Source organism: Nannospalax galili, unplaced genomic scaffold, assembly GCF_000622305.1.
Source record: "Nannospalax galili isolate Female #2095 unplaced genomic scaffold, S.galili_v1.0 scaffold1922, whole genome shotgun sequence".
Lineage (NCBI taxonomy): Eukaryota > Metazoa > Chordata > Mammalia > Rodentia > Spalacidae > Nannospalax > Nannospalax galili.
This window is the reverse complement of record NW_008348865.1, coordinates 107,267-124,549: the sequence shown is the minus strand read 5'-3', so window position 1 is coordinate 124,549 and position 17,283 is coordinate 107,267. Positions and strand designations below refer to the sequence as shown.

General features: G+C 44.6%; 1 protein-coding gene across 2 annotated transcripts in view; it reads right to left on the bottom strand.

Moving 5' to 3' along the window:
- Pitpnb (phosphatidylinositol transfer protein beta) overlaps positions 1-10,382 on the bottom strand; it is a 68,698-nt gene extending 58,316 nt beyond the window's left edge. For both annotated transcript variants that reach the window (XM_008846117.3, XM_008846116.3), the window contains exons 1-3: positions 10,267-10,382; positions 4,898-4,928; positions 1,740-1,885 (exon numbers count right to left, since the gene is read on the bottom strand). In XM_008846117.3, the coding sequence (XP_008844339.1) occupies positions 1,740-1,885; positions 4,898-4,928; positions 10,267-10,286 (197 nt within the window). In that variant the 5' untranslated portion in view covers positions 10,287-10,382. The remainder of the gene's footprint in view (positions 1-1,739; positions 1,886-4,897; positions 4,929-10,266) is intronic.
- Between the last annotated feature and the right edge of the window lie 6,901 nt (positions 10,383-17,283).

Genomic DNA, 17,283 nt, shown 5'->3' with positions numbered 1-17,283 from the left:
CATGGCAGCCAACAATAAGGGGGATCCAACACCCTCTTCTGGCCTCTGCAGGCACTGCATACATGTGATGCAGTTATATACACACAGGCAACACACTCATACACATAAAATAAAAAACAATAAAAATAATAATAGAAAATAAAAAGAATCACATACAGCTGGGCATGATGGTAATCCCAGCACTCTAGAGGCCAATGGATCTCTGAAAGTTACAGTGAAACCCTACCTCAAAATCCAAAAGCAAAACTAAACAAAAAAAAAAATTACCCAAAAAAGAATCATATAGGGCCTGGGTGGATGGGTCAGTGTGAAAGCACTTGTCTTAAGCCTGAAGACCTAAATTTGATACCTAGAACCATTTAAAACTGCTAGGTCTGATGGCCTACACTAGTAATCTCAGTTCTTGAGGGGTGGGGAGGAACAGAAGAGATGACTTACTGGCCAGTCAGGCTAGATGAACTTGTGAACTCTAGGTCAATGAGAGAACATGTTCCAGTGGATGGGATCATTTTCCTGAGGGTGGTACCTGAGGCTGTCTTCTGGTCTCCACATATATAAACATACATGTATACCCACATGTACATCCATGCCATGCATATTTAAAAAAAAAAAAAAAAGAATCCCATGGTATTAAATAAAAACATGGATGAGGGCTGGAGAGATGGCTCAGCTGTTAAGAACACTGACTGTTCTTGCAGAAGACCCAGGTTCAAATCCCAGCACCCACATGGCAGCTAACAACTGTCCGTAACTCCAGGTCTACGGGATCCAACAGCCTCTTCTATCCTCCTCAGGCATCACATGACATGGGTGCACTTACCTACATGCAGGCAATACATACGTACACATAAAAATAATAAAATATTTTTAAAAAATGGAGCCGGGTGTGGTGGAGCACACCTTTAATCCCAGCACTTGGGAGCCAGAGGCAGGCGGATCTCTGTGAGTTCAAGGCCAGCCTGGTCTACATAGTGAGTTCCAGGACAGCTGGGGCTACAGAGAGACCCTATCTCAAAAAGACCAAAAAAAAAAAAAAAGATGATTTTTGACACCCACAAACATGAAAAATAAAACTGTATGGAATAAGTTTATTTATAACACATGAAGTGACAAACTATTTCTTCGTATGCTTATGTTTACAAACATCTTTTGAGTATGCTCAAAAAAATGATCTAGAAGGATAATCCCTAAGGTTTCTCATATTTTTCTGTTGTTAAGGACTTCTGATGACAGGGGCGATGATCAACTTTTTATTTTATTCTCTCTACCAGTTGAGCTTTTGTTACAACAGAGGTTATTACTTTTATAATTTAATATGAAAAGTGAGGGGTTCCTAGGACAAGTTAAAATACATTAATGGGGCTGGAAAGATGACTCAGCAGTTAAGAGCACTAGCAGCTCTTGCGGAAGTCCTGGATTCGATTCCCAGCACCTACACAGCAGCTAACAACTGTCTGTACCTGCAGTTCCAGGGGAATCTGATGCCCTCTTCTGATCACTACAGACATTGCAGGACACGAGTCCACTTATATACATGCAGGCAATACACTCATACACACAAAAATAAATAAAATAAAAATACAGCACATTATTACAATTTATTCTATAACACTGAAATAAAAAACGTCCTTCAGCACATCGACCAGGAAGGTGGCTGTGACACAGCTCTGCCATGTAAGTGAAGTATTTACAGCATGGCTCTCAATGGTCTACACATCAAATGTCAACACCCCACTTACCTCTTCAGGTGATAAATCTTGTGTGTGTACTGTCCCCTTTCTCCATCCTTCTCATAAGGTTCATTCTTCAAGACTTCAATGCCTTCACCACCACCAGTTTCATTCTTGCTGGCCTCTGCCACAGAGTAAAGCTGTCCAACCTGGTACTGAAATTCCAAAGAGCAGAGCTTCACTGTCAGCAGCAGCTGCCGGGCTTTGCTATGCTAAAACTTGACTATGGATGACACAGAAAAGTCTATCAAATCATTCATCACATTTTATATGAAAACAGGGCTCAAGCTAGAGTTAACGTGTAAAAACAAGCACCAGGTGATCACACAGCTTTATAAAATTTCCATCATTCAAAAACAGTTATGATACACATTTATCAGGAAAATGTCAATACAATGTCAATACAATACTTTGTTGGTGTCTTTTTTTTTTTGGTTGAGACAGGGCCTCACTGCATAGCCCTGGTTGGTCTGGAACTCGCTAAGGAGACCAGGCAGGGATTAAAGGCATGTGTCAGTATACCCGACTTAGTTCGACTTTTGAACAACAATGAACGTGCACTTTCTGAAGTATCTAATTTTACAAAATTCTGAGGAAGGTATGGCAGGAATATAACTGTCACTATGCCAATTGAATCAGAGCAACCAGCATGTTACTCAGTAATAGAGGAAGGAATGAAGTGTGATAAGGAAAGCCTGTGGACTTTTCAGCAGTGTGTAGGGATCTTTTTCCATGTGACTGATAAATGACATGCTCAATCTGGCCCTTGCTCAGCTAAAAGCAATACTGGGTACCAGAATCAGAACTTTAAAACAAAATTCTCTAAAAAACAAACTGGGAAATAATTTAATATACAAGCATTATTCTAAAAGGCAAGTCACTGCTGACAGCAGTTTCTAGTTCAGAAAGTGAACCAAGATTCTCAGTGGCAGGCACCAGTATCCATGACTCAGTAGTACTGGTCTGTGCCACTCACAGTTCAAACAAGGGGTAAAACCACAGTTACTATGGTCTCACTTGCTTCAGTGGCCAAGTCACAGTACTAGTTCCAATCTCTTCAAACTTGACCAAAGTTCCTTCTAATGAAGATGGCCTAAAGAAGCAGTTTTCTTCTAGGTATATTTTCAAAGGCACAAAAATTTACCTATACAAACTCATAATTTAAAGCTAAAATTTGTGGTGGAGAGATGGCTCAGCGGTTAAAAGTGGTTTTAACCACTGCTCTTGCAGAGGACCCAGTTTCAGTTCCCAGCACGCACATGGGTGGCTAACACCCATCCATAACTCTAATTCCAGGGGATCCCACACTCTCTTCTGGCCTGTTCGGGCACTGCTTACAGGTGGTATACTTATATACAGGAAAACACTCATATACATAAAATAAAAATGTTCTTAAAAGCTAAAATTTTATTAGAAAGACTGAAAACAGGGGCCACTGTAAGCTCAGGAAATCTAAGCAGCTCTAAGGATGTGACAGGATCAGGTAGTCTAACAATTTAAAACACACATGGAATTATTCAATTTGGAAGGGTTTGGGAGGCTGGAACCAAACAAATTTCTAAGTGCTCCCAAAATAAATGTCTGCAGGGACTCTGGACTACAGGGAAGAGACTGAGTTCGTCTACTAACACCAGGATTCTAATTCCTTCCAAATAAGCTTTCCAACATGACAGACTTCAAACAGGATTAAAAAGTCTCTAACCCAAAAGGCAAATTTGGTCATCATCATGAACAGAGAGTAAAAAAAAAATCCAAAAAGAAACAACTAAATGACTGAATCCCAAAAGAGATTACTGGTCACTTGGGATATGCTACTAGGCCTTCTCCCTGACATCATTTTAAGAAATAACTCAAGAGACAGAGGAAAAAGGCATGCTTACTAAATCTGAATTTAACAAAATGTAAAATTATTCTGGGTGACAATACCAAGACACCAGATTTCAACAGTCAATTCAATCAGCTAAAACCAAAAGAAGAAAAAAAATTTAACAAAAACAAATGTCAAGTTCTACATGTGAGTTCAAATAATCAACTGTGTAGACAAAGAACAGGGTGCCTGGCATGTGTCAAGTGTGTCACAATAGTGGAGACCTCAGGTCCTGGGGAGACACACGCAGCTGTGTTCAAGGCACACTCAACAGTGCCAGGCAGCCACTTGTTTTCAGTTCTGCTTTTTCCTGTCTTCTATCAGCTGTCACATCTTAGGCCATCAGTTTGTTTTGTCCAACTTCCAATTCTCTGCTTTAAATTTACTGTCAGCTCCAGGAAAACCAGATAACTGAGCAAGGGGAACTTATGAGCAAGTTCAGAAGGACCCCCGAGGGTTTTGAGTTTTGCTAACTTTTCACTGTTTTCCGATACTATCTTCCCTGCTGGCCATCTAACAGGTAGCTGTAGCTGTAGAACACAGGTTGTCTATCAAAAGCAGGTCAAGGAGGACCACTGTTATGGGTCGGGTCCTATTTAGAATACGATTTTCAGGTCGAAGCAACAGCTATGATACATACAGCAATGAAGCCAGCTGTCAAGAAGTCTAGAGACCATGTCACATTGGAACAAATGGTATACTGGGAATGTTTAACTCCATGATCTGTTAAAATGGAACGCAAGGTCTTGGGGGTGGTAGTGAGTTGGCAGGAAGAGCTTCCATCAGAAAATCTGAAGGGTTATCACAGGAAGGCAGTGCAGGCTTAATTTACACTGTTTAAATGGGGTGAACTATGAACAACAATCAAGCATTACAGAAAAGCAGGTTTGTATAAAGACAAACGTTGGAAACGTAAGAGTAGTAAAAGCAGTTGCTTCTCTAAGCAGCAGCTTCCTTCTCTAGAAATAGCTTCAATTGAGGCTGGAATGTCATTTTTCTGGGATAGTGTAGAAAGAATTCCCACACTGGTTAGTCTTTTCTACACCCCCTTCCAAACGAGGCAATGTAAGAGAAATGCATTAGCTGCATCTGTCACATACATGCAAATAAACGGGAAATGAAGGATATGAGTGTAGCTCAGATGTAGAGTGTGTGCCTAGCATGCTAGTGCCCTGGGTCCCACTGCCAGGACTACACCGGAAAAGAAGACCAAAGTAAGCTAGTATTACAAAAATAGTGTAGATTAGCATATTACAGTAAATTATACCAATAAAATGATGCAGAACCAAGAAAAACTTACCTCCTGAACAGAACATGGCAAAACCACTCGGCTAAAAAGACAAAAAGAAAAAGTATTACATATGATATGGATTCAAAACACAGATCTCTAGATTTAATGGATTTAAATCCAATGATACAGCAAACAAGACTTCTACTTCCAAAAATACAAGAATGTCATCTACGGAAGAAAGTCTCTGCAAGCCTACAACCCTAAGAGTTTTTAAACTGCAAGCATCATTGCTGGATTCCAACAGCCATTTGTACTGCGTGGCCTCGCTCCCCAGGACCCCAAAGGTGTAGCTGCAGAAAGGCTTATGCAGGGTTAGCAAACATGAATGAGCTCATGCCTGAAAACTGCAGGGAATGGGATGTATTATTTATAGACTGTCTGGCCAAGATGCCCGTGTAAAATTTTTAGTGCAATTTCATTCACCACCTATATACTGTACATTTCTTAAGAGTTTTTATTATGTGTATGTCTATGGACATGTAAGAACGTGTATGTGTGGGAGCCCCAGGAAGCCAGAAAAGTACACTGGCCCTGTTGGAGTCCTTGGCGCTGGAGTTACAGGCAGTTGTGAGCTGCCATACATGAATGCTGGGAACTGAACACTCTGGTCCTCTGCAAGAGTAGCAAGTACTCTTGTCCCACACTCACTTTATTCTTATGATTTACTTCTCTCAGAATACATTTCTTGAAATTCATGAACTTCCAGAAAATGTCCCTCCTCAACCCAATTATCCAAGTTTAAGAAGACGCAAATAAGTAAAAGTGACTTTAAAATAAGAATCTTTTGTTAAGGCGTCTACCTTAAACCTTATAAATACAATAACTTCTCTGAAGGTAGGTTCAATTATAAGGGAAGGCCTGTGTCTGATCCTGTCCTAGTGTTTGGTACAGGATATACCAAAACGTTATTTTTATAGTTCCATTATACCTACAATACAGGAGACAATGATTAAAAAATTTTATATTTATTATGGTACACTGCTTTTTATCAGAATATTGATTTTTATCTCCAGATTTTCACAGGAAATCCCTTATTTCCACCCTTACCTTTGTCCACCACAAATCCCATAAACTCAAGCCACCCTCTACCAACTTTCCTGACAGCTGCTTCCCAAAGAACACTGACTCTTTATGTCACTGTTCTTTTTTGGCTTTTATGAGGACACCAGGTTTTTAAAAAATAAATAAAGAAATAAAAACCCAAAACTTCTGTCACTCCAACCATCACTTTGTAGAAAAGTCCCGTTTTACTCATTCCAGTTTCTTCTCAGTTGGAATCTCTTTGTTTCTTGACGTAAAAGTCATTTAGTTTATTGTTTATAAGCGATAATCTTTTCAACCTAGACATTTCTGGTTAATTTGTTCTTATACCAAAACAAAATGCTGACATAACTCAGAATATCACATCTGGCTCCCCCATTGCAGCACTTCCCAGCTCTCCATTCTCCTCAAACATCTATCTGTGCCCAGCTCTGGCATCATCTTAACCACCAGCATATATGGAACAGGCTTCCTGTTGCTCCTCCTGCCTATTCCAGGTCACTGTCACTCTGTAGGATGGTGACCCTAAAAACCAGGAATTCGCAAAGTGAGATCAGTCACAGACTTCTACGCTCTTCTAGTCTCATTAAGAACAAACTTGTTCTAAGTCCTTCCACAAACAAAAGTTCTTAGTCACCTCTGCCTACCTGTCCCCTCACAGTGCACAGTAATCTGGTCACTGTCTCATTACCCCAGGACACATCCCAGAGGAAGAGAAGCTAGAGAGATATAGGGTAGGACCTGTTTTCAGGGCCTGGGACACTATGGTCAGCAATTCATTCAGTTCACTAATGAAGCAACAGAAAATGCTGGAGTGATATAATTACAGCTGACTTCACAAAATCACCTGTAGGTGGTTAGGAGCACAGAGAATCAGGGGACTACGATAAAGAAGTCTTCTGGGAGGCTTGTCAAGGGTTCTTAATACATTACTGAACCTAGATGTGGGACTACAGAGATGAAGGGACAGAATAAAGAGCATCTTCACTCAAGTTTCATAACACCAATGCAGCAGCATTAAGTTTAATACTTGCTCACCAGAAGAAGATTCCTGTTTTTGTTTTAGCAACATTTTAAAAGAGAAATCTCTTCACAAAGTGAAATGACTAAGATACTTGAAATGATGACTTTAGAAGGTTCTTTAAGACTTGCTCAATAAAGAGCAAGGAAGACACAGCTTTTGATTTTCCATATTATTCTAAAAGATTGTAATTTGAAATTCCAAAAACTTCTCTGAAATCCTCATGAAAATATTTTTCAAAATAGAACCATCAATGAATGCTTTAAAACCCAGACTTCATCTATTACTTAATAACAGAAGGGAATAGCCCAATCTGAAAGTCTTTCTTTTTTTGAGACAGGGTCTCACTATGTAGCCCTGTCTAGTCTGGAACTACGCAGATCACAGGGTAGCCTCTTAAACTCAGAGATTCACCTGTTTCTGCCTGCCCAGTGCGAAGATTAAAGGTATGTTCTACTAAGGCTGGCCCTAAAAGTCCTTCTTAACCTTTTTTTTTTTTTTCCTTTTCTGTTTTTTCTTTTTGTTTTTCTGAGACAGCTGATCTGGAACTCACAGAAATCCACCTGCCTCTGCTTCCCCAATGCTGGGATTAAAGGCATGTGCCACCACACCCAGCTTAAGCTTTTAATTCTTGTAAGAAACAGAAGATAACAAACATCTGCTGAATTATTTTACTTTACCAACATCTTCACAAACGAACCACCTATTGTCTACTGACGATCAAAAATCAATTTTAGGGGCTGGAGAGATGGCTCAGCAGTTAAGAGCACTGGCTGTTCTTGCAGAGACCCCGGGTTCAGATCCCAGCACCCACATGGTGGTAGCTGTCTGTAACTCCAGTTCCAGGGGGTTCAATGGCCTCCAACCTATGTGGTCACTGCATGACACGGGTGCACTTATGTACATGCAAGCAATACACTCATACACATAAAAAAATAAATTAAAAATTTTTAGGAAGCTGACTAGAGGAAAAGTCACTTTTTCATTCAATAGAGCTGAAAATTTATAATACTATGCCAGATGCTATGCTGGACACTGAGAACTCAAAAATAAGAAGGTGCCTCTAAAGGAGGAGAGAAAAACTTTAGAAAAGTCAAACATTGGAGTTAAAAACAACAACAACAATTTTAATGCAGAACGCTAGGAAAAACACTTAAGACTGGGTACATACCAACTTTGCAATCTCAGCGCATTAAAATTTTCCTAACAAATGCAGGGCTGGAGAGATAGATGGCTCAGTGGTTAAGAGCATGTACTACTCTTGCAGAGGATGTGAGTTCAGTTTCAAGCAACAGTCATGTTGGGTGGCTCACAACCGCCTATATCCAGCTCCAGGGGATCCAACACCTCTAACCTCTGGACGCACTGCACTCCTGAGCTCAAGTATACAAAATTAAAAATACTGAAAAATACATTTTGAGCCAGAGAGATGGCTCAGTGGTTGAGAGTGCATACTGCTCTTGCAGAGGACCCAAGTTCAGTTCCCAGCAGTTATGTCCAAGGATCTGATGCTTTCTTCTGGCCTCCCCAAGCACCTACATTCATAAGCACATGCCCAGACACATATACAAATAATTAAAAATAAAATGTAACTTTCAAGTCTTCAAGGTTTGAAAAAGCAGAGAGTGTATATTCCCATTGCATAGTATGTAAACTCTCATCTGGGACTGCTCCATCTGAAGACCACTCACTTAACAGTCAAAGCATTACTGAATACTTATTCACACTGAAGACAGGAAGTAATACATTAGAAACAAGTATCTGATCTACAATCAGTTCTGCAATTCTCTTGCTCTGTTTCATGTTCTCCACCTGCCTTCTCATTTGCTTCTATCGATATCATGCAGCTACTACAATAATAAATGAGGTGATGTCTGCAAGGTCCACTGCTATAAATGACTTGGAAGAAACTTTTCATACAAGTGCAAAGTTCAGTTCTTATAAATCAGCTTTATCTGCAAATCTTCACTCTGCACAATGAAAAAGGAAGCCTTTTCTCAGGTTTCCTATGATTGACAAAAAGTAGTAATTTGGGGGGCCAGCTTGATGGCTCAGCAGATAAGGGTGCTTGCCTCCAAGCCTGAGTCTGAGTCCCCAGACCCAAGCAGTGGGAGAACTGATTCTCAAAAGTTGGCCTCTGACTTCCACAAGGACGCTGTCGCACCTGCCCATACGTACGTACACACACACACACACACACACACACACACACACACACTAAATGGGATTAATTTTTTTCCTTATTAGGGTGATTTGTCAATTCATTTAGCAAATATTTACTGAATACCTAAGACCTAGAAACTGTTCTAAAAGCCGGAGAGATCAGAGTGAGCAGGATGGGTGATACGGAGACTACACACAGAAAGAGAACACATCTGGAATACAAAGACGCCCAGAAGGCCAGAAAGACCTGGCAGGAGGTGTGTTAAGTGATTTGGGAAAAGCACACTTAAAGCAGGAGGAAGGGAAGCAAACAGAACGGCCCTGAACTAAGCTTATCTGTAGAGCAAGCGGGGAGTCTTGTGAGGTGGAGTGGAGCAAGGAAAATCCAGATCCAAGCAGAAAATAGGGTTAAGGCCTTGCAAGCTGTTTACTTAAGACTTCAACTTTTACTCAAGAGACAGGAAGTCTACAGTTTTAAGTAGAGCAATTACTCGGTTTTTGAAGAGGTTTGACAACACAACGAAGACGCCTGGAGACTGCTAAATTAAGGCAATTATTTTTCTAAGAACTGTAAATGAAACGGGGGAGGGGGCAACAAAAGAGTAGTACTTGAAATCCCTACTGCCCAAGGAATTGCCGATTCAGGTCTGACAGGCGAACGTTCACTGGCACCCGATTTCCTCTAACAGTGGAAAAAGCCACAACTTTTCAACAAAGATCATCGGGCGGCCTGATGCATCTGGAAATCCCTTCCGTCGCGAATCGGGTAGGGCAAGTGGGCAGTATTACAGATGCAGGACCTAGAGCAGGGCCGGCGGGGGCAGGCTGACACTGCTGCACTCCCGGCCGCGCTCACCTGGCGTTCCCACCTCGCGCGACGCGCCGCAGGCGACGCCCCAGGGCGAGTCCCCGGTCTCCCGGGCCACCGAGACCCGGCCTTCCTCGCCCGCCTCGCGCCCGCCCTGCTGCCCGCGGAGGGTCCGGCCCGACGCACACGGCCTCGGGGCGAGTCGGGGACTCGCGTGGGTCCGCGGCATTCGCAGAGGGCGGCCGGCCGAGACTCTCCGCTTCTCAGCACTGCCCACCCAATTCGGAACCACGGAGCCCTCCACCCCCGTGCCAGAGCCTAGCTGGAGTCCACCAAACCACTCACAATTCCTTAATCAGCACCATCTTCCCGGAACCCCCTCACAGCTGCCGCCGCCGCAGCCACCGCTACCGCTTCTCAACGCGCATGCGCAGCCCCGCCTCCATGTCGGCCGAGTGACTACGGAGACTGCGCGTTCACACCCTTCCGCTGCGCTCCCTGGCGTCCGCGCGCTGGGCAGTCAGCTCCGCCCAGTTCCTGGCCCCACCCCCACAGCGAACGAGGCCGCCACTGCGACTGCGCCGCCGGCTGACGCACGAGGGCGGCTAGAACGCTGCGGGCGCTCGGCGCGCGTCTGTGGGCTTCGCCTGCTGCCGGCGTTCGGTGCCGCCTACTCGGCCTGGTGATTTCCTGCCCGTTCCTAGAGGCGTTTTGCTGTGACTGGAGGAAGCCCGCCTTCCTGACTACGCCTCCTTCGCGAGCATCCTCTTGGCTCGCGGCTCCCCACTTCTGCAGCGCGGATGTCTCCTGAGCGTGTTCTAGATACCCAAGAGCTTCTGAAAGCCTAGTGGCTCGGCTCCTGGGCCTGACTTTCAGCCCTCAACAAAGGTAACCCCACACAGAGGACAACCCGCTCATTGGTTCTTCTGCCTCTGACCGCTGTCTCGTTGTTACATAGCTTCCAGGCGAAGAGCTCATTAGTTTACCCTAAGTGGTGGCTCTTCCCACTGGAAGGTTCCTGACCAGAAGCCTTGTGTCTAGGTGATGTTAAAGCAGTCTGGTCAAACTGAACTTTTGAATACTGTATTTGAATTTGCTCCCCTCCCCAACCCTCAGAGATTCTTAACGTGGGGTTCCAGGACCTTTCGGTGGGACTCCTAGAGATTTTAGGAATCCCTGAAATCACACGCATAATTTCAGGTCAGCACCCATTTTAGCTTTCATTTCACCTTGCTTTGTATTTTGTCAAACCATATTTCTCCCCTTTTCCATTCCAGAGTGATCTTGAGAAATCCCAAAAATTCGCTAATTATGTTAAATATCAGAGCATAGGCCAGTATTGTGTCACTGACAGGTTTGGACTTTGGGGTAGAAAGACCTGCCCTGAGTGCTCTTTGATTTAAAGATACCTTGAGTAGTTAATCTTGCAAAGAGATTCAGTTTACACATCTAAAAGTAGGTGGCTACTGCTGTCTAGCACAGATTTGTTTTAGGGAATGAAAGATAGGAAAGAGTTGGGAACGTAGCTCAGTTGATAGAACATGTGCCTAGCATGTGCCAAGCAGCAAATTAATCCTCAACACTGCTATAAAAAAATTACTGCCCGTGTGCCTTTAATCCCAGCACTGAGGGCCGAGGCAAGTTGATCTCTGTGAATTCCGCCAGCCTGATGTACATAAGTGAGTTCCAGGCCAGCTGGGGCTACAGGGATACCCTATCTTAAACAAAAAAACAAAGTTACAGGGGCTGGAGAGATGGCTCATTGGTTAAGGGCACTGACTGCTCTTGCAGAGAACCCAGTTTGATTCCTAGCATCCACGTGGTGGCTACAAACCGTCCTTAACTCCAGTTCCAGGGGAATCCGATGGCCTCTTCTGACCTCCGCAGCATTGTACAACACGGGTGCACTCACATACATCCAGGCAATACACTCATACACAAAAATAATAAAATATTTTTTAAAAAACAAAACAAAAAGTTACATGAAGGACCTGTGTTACATGTCCTACCCAGGGCTCCTCACAGTGAGCTGTGGCTTGTGTTTAGTCCTGAAAAGCTTTTCAGTGTCCAAGCCTTGCATCCTGTCAGTCTGAGCGGGCTTTTCTAAGAACTAGGGGAACTCCTGAGGTTATAGAGGATGACGGTGGGGAGCTGTACCTCCTTTACCTGTACCCCAAAATGCTGACACTCTTACCTTCCTCTACACATGTGCCTTGGCATGCACACCTCAATACACATCATAAACATACATAAGAATAAAATTTACAAAAAGAATGCATCTATGTCCATGGTCCGCTCATGTGTTTTCATAATGACAGTAATCATTTACTCCCTGCAGTGCATAGACAGAATGCCCTTCTGGGAAGTTGGGGTGTGGGCCTAGCTTATTGGTTTCATTTATTTTATTTTGAAACTGGGTTTCATGGGGCTGGAGAGATGGCTCAGCGTTTAGGAGCACTGACTGCTCTTGCAGAGGACCCGAGTTCAAATCATAGCACCTATATGATGGCTAACAACCATCTGTAACACCACTTCCAGGGGATCTGACGCCCTCTTCTGACTTTTGTGGGCATCGCATGACCCAGGTGTACCTACACACATGCAGGCATTACACTCATACACATAAAATTACTAAAATATTTTTTAAAAAGCAAACTGGGTTTCATGTAGCTCAGGCTGGCCACAAATTCCTGATCAGCCTGTTTCCTCCTCCCAAATGCTGGGATTGCAGGCATGTATCACCATGCCTGGCTATAGCACTTTATTTATAATTGGGGTTCTCAGTGTCTTTGGTATTTTGAGTCAAATGATTCTTGTAGAGGCTTGTATTAGTTACTTTTATGTTGCATGATAAAATATAATCAAGACAACTTAAAGAAGGAAAAGTTTATTGGGTTTACAGAGTTTACCTTGGTGGGGAGGCTTGGCATGAGACAGAGTGCTCACATCTTCTAACAAGCACAGGAAGCAGAGAGAAACTTGAAATAGGACAAGGATAAAGGCACCCCTGGGAGCTTCCTCCAGCAAGACTGCACCTCCTCACCCTCCCAAAACAGCACCACCAAATGGGGACAGAGTGTTCAAATACTGGGAACCTATGGGCAACATTCTCACTCAAACCACCACATTCCACTTCCGGACCCCATAGGCTCATGACCATCTCATAATGTGAAATGCATTTAGTCCAACCTCAAAAGTTTCTGTAGTCCAACAGTCTCAACACTATTCAAAAGTTCAGAGTCCAAAGTTGATTCTGAGACTCAAAGCAATCTCTTAACTATAAATCTCTGTAAAATAAAAAAATTACTTCCAACATATAATGGCACAGAATACACATTCCCATCCCAATAGGGAGAAAAGGGAGGCATATGAAGGAAATACCAGACTAAAGACTGAAAACCAGCAGGGCAAATGCCAAATCCTGTAGCTCCATGTCTGATGTCTGGGACAGTTCTGAAGGCTTAGAAGGCTCACCCTCTCTAGCTTTACTGTCTGCAACAGACATGTCTCTATGGGGTTGGTACCACTCCCTCTGTACAGCTCTCCCTGGCAGATGTCTCTCAGCTCTAGCACCTTCAGACATCTTGGTGTCGCCATTGCCAACCAGACTTTGTCTTCACAGCTTTGCACAATGGCCTCTCAGGGCCCCTTAATCTGTCAGGGCCATCTTTATGCAGTGACTGCCCTGCTACATGCTGCCTAACCTCAGCAGCCCTCTGAAACTGTGGAGGAAGAACTGATGACCCCCTATCTCTTGCATCATTTATGCCTCTAAAGTCAGCACCACCTGAATGACACTGCCAAGTTCAACTGTCAGCTTGGGATGGAACTTCACTCTCTTGGATCACATTTGCAGCAGCTCTTGTATGTTGTGGTTTTCTAGCTGCAGACCATTCCCTTTTACTATTTGGAATGTTAACTGGATGGGGTCTTACCCTGAGGGTATTCCTTTCATGGTTCAAATGCAAACCTGAAGGCCTGTTTTTAATGGCTCTAATCTTAACAGTGGAACATACGATCCAGGACTTGCCTTGGCTGCTACATTAAACTTCCTAGCCAGCTTTTTCTTTCCATAGTGTACATTTTGTATTTCTGTTCCACTTGCTCTTTTTCATTGTAGATCTCCATAATAGTCACCATTAATAACCATGCCACCAATTCATTATTAGACCACTATGTTTTCATTTAGCCTTAGGAAGGTCCTTAGGTGGTAAACAGAGGGTAGCCAGATTCTTTTCTTAAACAGTTGCTGTTTAAGTCCTTCTTTGCCTCTGGAACTACATTGGTCTTTGCACTACTTGCTTCCAGACTCCTACTAGAACACGCCATTAAACTCTGGTTATAGCATTCAACCACTTTTCTAGTCCAAACTTCCAAAGTTTTCCACATTTCTCCCCAAACCAACAAAGTCAGGTTCTTCACAGCAACAGCCTACTCTCTGGTACCAACTTCTCTATTAATTTTCTATTGCTATGATAAAAATACCATGACCAAGACAACTTACAGAAGCAAGAGTTTATTGGACTTATGGTTCCAGAGAGATAAGAGTCCATCTTGGTGGGGAGGTATGCCAGAAGGCAGCCAGAGCCAAGAGCTGAACACTCAGGTCTGTAAACAGGCACAAGAAGTAGGGAGAGATGCAAATTGGGGCAAGGCTAAGGCCCACCCCCAGGGACATCCTTCCTCTGGCAACTCCATACCTCCTAACCCTCCCAAAACTGCTACCAAGGGGACAAAGTGTTCAAATACTTGGACCCTATGGGGGACTGCAAGGCTGTTCTTGTAGAATATTTACTGACATCTCTGGTCTATCCACTGGGTAGTTCTGCAGTCATGCCAGTCAGAAGTTGTGGGGACCTAAAGGCCCCACCTTGCCAAGATGGCGCCGAGAGGAAGTGACTTGTTTTGAAAGTCTTCAAACTGGCTGACGGATACTTCCGCACTACTGAGGAGTGCATGATCAGCACATGATCATCCTTAAGATCCATGAAGTGCTGCCTTCGTGCTCGATTGACCTTTAAACTGATTGGGCACCCTCACGGGGGAGGGGGATTTCCAGATGCCTTTATAAGCTCTGTAACACCTGCAATAAATGAGTTCCTGCTTGACTAGACTCCCTGTTGCATCTGATTGTTCCCGGTGCTGGGGGCTTTGGGGGCTGGCGAACAGCGCACTTACTCATCCCCGGTCATCCTTGCGCGGGGGTCGCAGGCTCAAATCCCCCGCAACTGGCGCCCAACGTGGGGCTCGAGGGTAGGTGAAAGGAAAAGGATTGGGGCCAATCAAGAGTCCGGGGTAAGCGAGACCCGAAAAGATGGGTAACGCCACTAATAAGCCTGAGGACCCGGCACTTAAGGTGCTGAGAGATATGCTTAAAAGTAGGGGGTTGGAGCTGTCAGATCCGGCAGCTCAAAAGATTTGGGCAGAGGCCGTCCATTTGGCTACCTGGGGCTGATGTTTTTACTGGGGATGCATGGGAACGTGTGGAACGCCTAGCTCGACAAAGGGAGGTTCAACTGGGGATTGATCCGCCGCTGGGGTTCTACCCTACTATTTCGGCCTTAAAGGCATGCTTTCAGCCCGAGAGACTTAAGCCCTCGGCACCACCTCCTGATGAGCCCTCAGAAACCCTGGCACGGGAATCATGGGAAGAGTTTGAGGAAGAACGCAGAAATGCAACAGAAGTGAAACCAAAAGTGGCCAAAATAACAAGCAGCACCTCGGACATGCCCTGGCCAACTTCAGGGCTTCCCGGGACCCATGAAAACCGCCCCCATTCTCAGGGCTCATGGGTTCCTTTTTCAGAGAGAGAGCAAAAGTACAGGAGATAAACGAAAATCATCCTTGGAATCGGCCGCCCTCTTATCCTGCCCCCGCTCAGGAGGCTTCTGTGAAGCCACAGGTGGAAGCGTATCCTATTAATGTAAACCCAGGAGGCGCTTGCCCTGACCACTGGTATCCCTGGGAGGCGAAGGATTTAAAGGAATTTAAGAAAGTGGTGGCTGAGGATGGCCCGGGATCACCCTGGGTAGATACTCGCCTCCAAGGCTTGGCTCATCAGCAGTGTACTACAAAGGATTGGCTGGACTTCGCCAAAGCAGTCCTTCCTAGCCCTATATATATATTAAATGGTGTGCCCTCTTTAAGGAGGAATGCAGGATACAGGCTGAGAGGAATGCAAATGCCAACCCACCTGTCCCCATTACTTTTGGGATGTTTTCTGGTTCAAGTGACTGTTATGCCACAGGGGTGCAACAGTCGGGCATTCCAGCCCCATATACAGAACAGGTCAGGGTCATAAGATTAAATGCTTGGAGAAAATTGGACAAGGGGCCTACCGAATTGTTGGGGACCTTTTTTGTGTAAAGTAGAAGTTTCTTCATGTCCGGATACCTCACGAGCTCGGAGCCATATGCAGAGACTCCTTTCACAGCAGGGCGTCTTCCCGGCATTTTTCCTGACTCCTTTGTGAAGTAGCAGCCACAGGAATGTAGCCTTTGGCTCTGTAACTATTAGGCTTTCCTGTGTGATTTTCAAGCAGTTTGGCAGCCTGGCGGGAGCCCATTTCCACATGCAAATGAGGCATCCCCAAAGTACCTATCAGCTGAAGCTTTTACCACTACCCCCACGGTATAAAGTTCCCTGATTCTATTCCCCTCAATAACTGAAGGAGCTGGATCACTCTGGGACACTGAGGCTTGGAGCCACGCAGAGCCATTGAATAAAGAGCTGTAACACTGAGTCTGACTGAGCTGAGTCTTGTCTCACTGCCTATGATCCAGCCTTCCCGGGAAGAGCTGTCTTTCCGTCACTGACTCACGGATCCCAGCTTTAGCCGCCCTCACACTCTCCCACGTGATCCAGTGGCTGGTGGATTTCGCATCTTGAGGAAAGTGCACGGGTGAAATTAGGGCGGGACTTGGCTGAGCAAAGCCTCAGCAGCAGAGAGCCACGGAAGACGCAGGGAAGCAGCGCAGGAGCAGATACCCGCGCACCCCACACCTGGCGCCCAGCGCGCCCCATATCTGGGACCCAACGTGAGAGCCTCTGAACCTCATGCCAGCTAGGAGCTGGCACCCACTGAAACGCAGGATTCGTGAGTACCTCTCCCACCAGGAGAGAAGCAAAACTTTTTTTTCTTTCTTTTATCTAGACTAAAAAGGCTGCTGTGCCAAAGCCACCCCACTCGTGGGGCTTGGCAAATCTTTCCTTTTCTCTTTTATCCTTCTAAAAGTAGACTTCCCTAGTCAGTTTCGTTATCCTGCCCCCCGCAGGGCATTCAAGCCACAGCTAAAACCGGTTCAGTGAGAATTGAAATTAACTAGCCCCTGCCAAACACCTGGGAATTCAGGGTGGCTAGAA